At 48.9% G+C, this 2,442-nt stretch overlaps 1 protein-coding gene across 1 annotated transcript; it reads right to left on the bottom strand.

Moving 5' to 3' along the window:
• Positions 1 to 761: 761 nt before the first annotated feature.
• On the bottom strand, positions 762 to 2,442 carry LOC112275933 (diaminopimelate decarboxylase 1, chloroplastic). Its single transcript, XM_024506723.3, has one exon. The coding sequence runs from the start codon at positions 2,412 to 2,414 to the stop codon at positions 867 to 869; it is 1,548 nt and encodes a 515-aa protein (XP_024362491.1). The 5' UTR covers positions 2,415 to 2,442; the 3' UTR covers positions 762 to 866.

Below are 2,442 nucleotides of genomic sequence, written 5' to 3'. Positions count from 1 at the left end.
GAAACCCCTCATGCCGTTTGAGTGTCTGGCCACAACTGCAAACGTAGATGTTCGGCACTGTGCTCCGACGGAGAAAACGAGTTGCACAGCTGCCTGAAGAATATTAACATGGTATCGTGGCTACTGAAATGGTTACTACTAATTGTAGGATTGTGGCTGGCGCAGGACCTGGATATCGGGCAAAACACAAAAACATCCTTCACGGAACTTCTGAAAATTACAAACAATAAAGGAATGAAAAACAAAAGAACCATACATATGCAACCAGATCAAAAGTATTCTGCGAAAGTCTAATTATAGATGTGATAGACTGGGGGGTCATGACTTCACATTTGATCCGCACCTCTGGTCACGACATGGGAAGTCCGTATGCAAAGCACATAAGTGATCTTGAGAAACCAAATATATTAATTAGTGTCAAGGCAATCCTCCATGTCTGTACAATTATACATCAGCATAAACAAGACCTACAATTCCAGGGCAAGACTGTGTCTTCACAACAGGTAGGAATTTGGTCCATGCTGCTTTGCTCTAGAAGTTCCAATAGCATACAGGCGGTGTGCATGTCTCACAACTCACACCAGATGAATAAATCAACAAAACCGCCATCCCACACGTTCGCTAACCGAGACACTAAGCTTGCAGCAACTACGGCGAGTCAGAGGAAAGTTCTGGAAAGACACGCTTGCGATAGCTAAGACAAAAGTAACATCTCCACGCATAAGTTGACTACAAAAACAAGCAAATGAAGAAACTTAGGCTGCACAAATTGTAAGAGGTGTGCCTCATCATTTGAGATTAAGGATAGGAGGTGAAACAAATATTCTGAACTGCCTGGCTTGAACTGCGCCAAGCATGCAATCCACTCACAGGCCTTCAAAATAGCGGATGTGGTCATCCAATTGCTCAGCGTGCCTAATCTTCTCTACAGTCTTACCATCGTCTGCCACCCAGTATTCAGGAGGTCTCATCCTCAAGTTATATGTTGAAGCCATTGCCATACAGTATGCACCTGCATCATGCACGACGATCCCATCTCCACGTTTCGGTGTAGGTAATTCACGCTCCTTGCCCAAGAAGTCCGCAGATTCACAAACAGGCCCGACGACATCAAAAGTCTTCACTTCTGCGCCCTCAGCGGGGGGAGCGACAAATTCTATATGTTGATAGGCACCGTACAGACTAGGCCTGATCAGCTCTGACATGCTTCCATCAATGACAATAAAGTCCTTCGTTCCATTCGTCTTCACACCAGTCACATGGCTCACGAACGCCGAGGTGTTGGCAACTAGAGACCTCCCAGGCTCAATGATAAGCGTTAAACCTTCTTTTGTCACCAGGTCACGAACTGTGTCAATGAGATCCGTCGGAGTGGGTAGGATGGCGCCTTTGTGGTAGTAGTCAATGCCAAGGCCACCTCCAATATTCAAGTACTTAATTGTGAAGTTCTCGCCACGAATTTTTTTCACAAAATCAACCATCACAACTGCTGCATCTCGAAACACATCAACCTTCGTAATGGTTGACCCAAGATGACAATGCACTCCCACTAACTCAAGATTCTCAGAGTGCTTCTTCACTTCCTCCAGAAACCACCCCAACTTCTCATTGCGAATTCCAAATTTCGAATTCTTGTTACCGGTTGCAACGTACGGATGCACCTGGGGATCAACGTCAGGATTGATGCGCAGCAACACCTTAATTCTTTTTCCAGTGTTCCTACTGGCCTCGATAATTTGTGCCAGGTCGAATTCACTATCCACGTTGATAAGCACACCATACTGAGCCGCGAGTTCCAACTCCTCCAAGAGCTTCCCATTCCCATTGAAAACACACCTGGCGGGATCGAAGCCGGTATGCTCCACCGCAAGACGCAACTCGGTGCCACTCACGAGCACAGCACCGCTTCCGAGCTCCCGCAAGCACCGCATGATTTTCAAATTGTTGTTGGCTTTCACGGCGTATCCAATAATGGAGTTCAATCCCTTCAACGCCTCCTGGTAAGCCTCGTAGTTCCTCCGCAGCTGCCTCTTGCTGTACAAATAGAACGGCCGCACCTCCTCGACCTCGTTGTCCATGATGTCCTGCACCCGCACGTCCTCGCAGTACATGTAGCCATCCTCTCGGACAGAAAAGGCAGAAATCTGCGATGCTACCTGCTTGGCTTCCTGCTGCTGCACCGCAGCGAAGTCCGACACCGCCGCTCTGCAACCCCGAGCCGCCGCCGCCTTCCCCTGCTTGCTGCTCTGCTTAGAACTAATCCTCAGCTGATGCCCGGCATTCTCCACGCGCAAGCTTCCTGAGGACCTCAAAAGACAGGCAGCACTGGAGGTTCTCGTCGGGCACTGCACATTGCTCAAAGACGGCACAACGGCAGCTCGCATCTGCGTCGCGTGCATGGCTTGAGCGGCCATCGCGAGCAGCCAGAAATTGTGAGTGCGC

The sequence above is a fragment of the Physcomitrium patens genome, chromosome 23 (genome assembly GCF_059467195.1).
Source record: "Physcomitrium patens ecotype Gransden chromosome 23, ASM5946719v1, whole genome shotgun sequence".
Classification (NCBI taxonomy): Eukaryota; Viridiplantae; Streptophyta; class Bryopsida; order Funariales; family Funariaceae; genus Physcomitrium; species Physcomitrium patens.
Note: the sequence above shows the minus strand (reverse complement) of the source record. Positions and strands in the feature narration are given on the sequence as shown.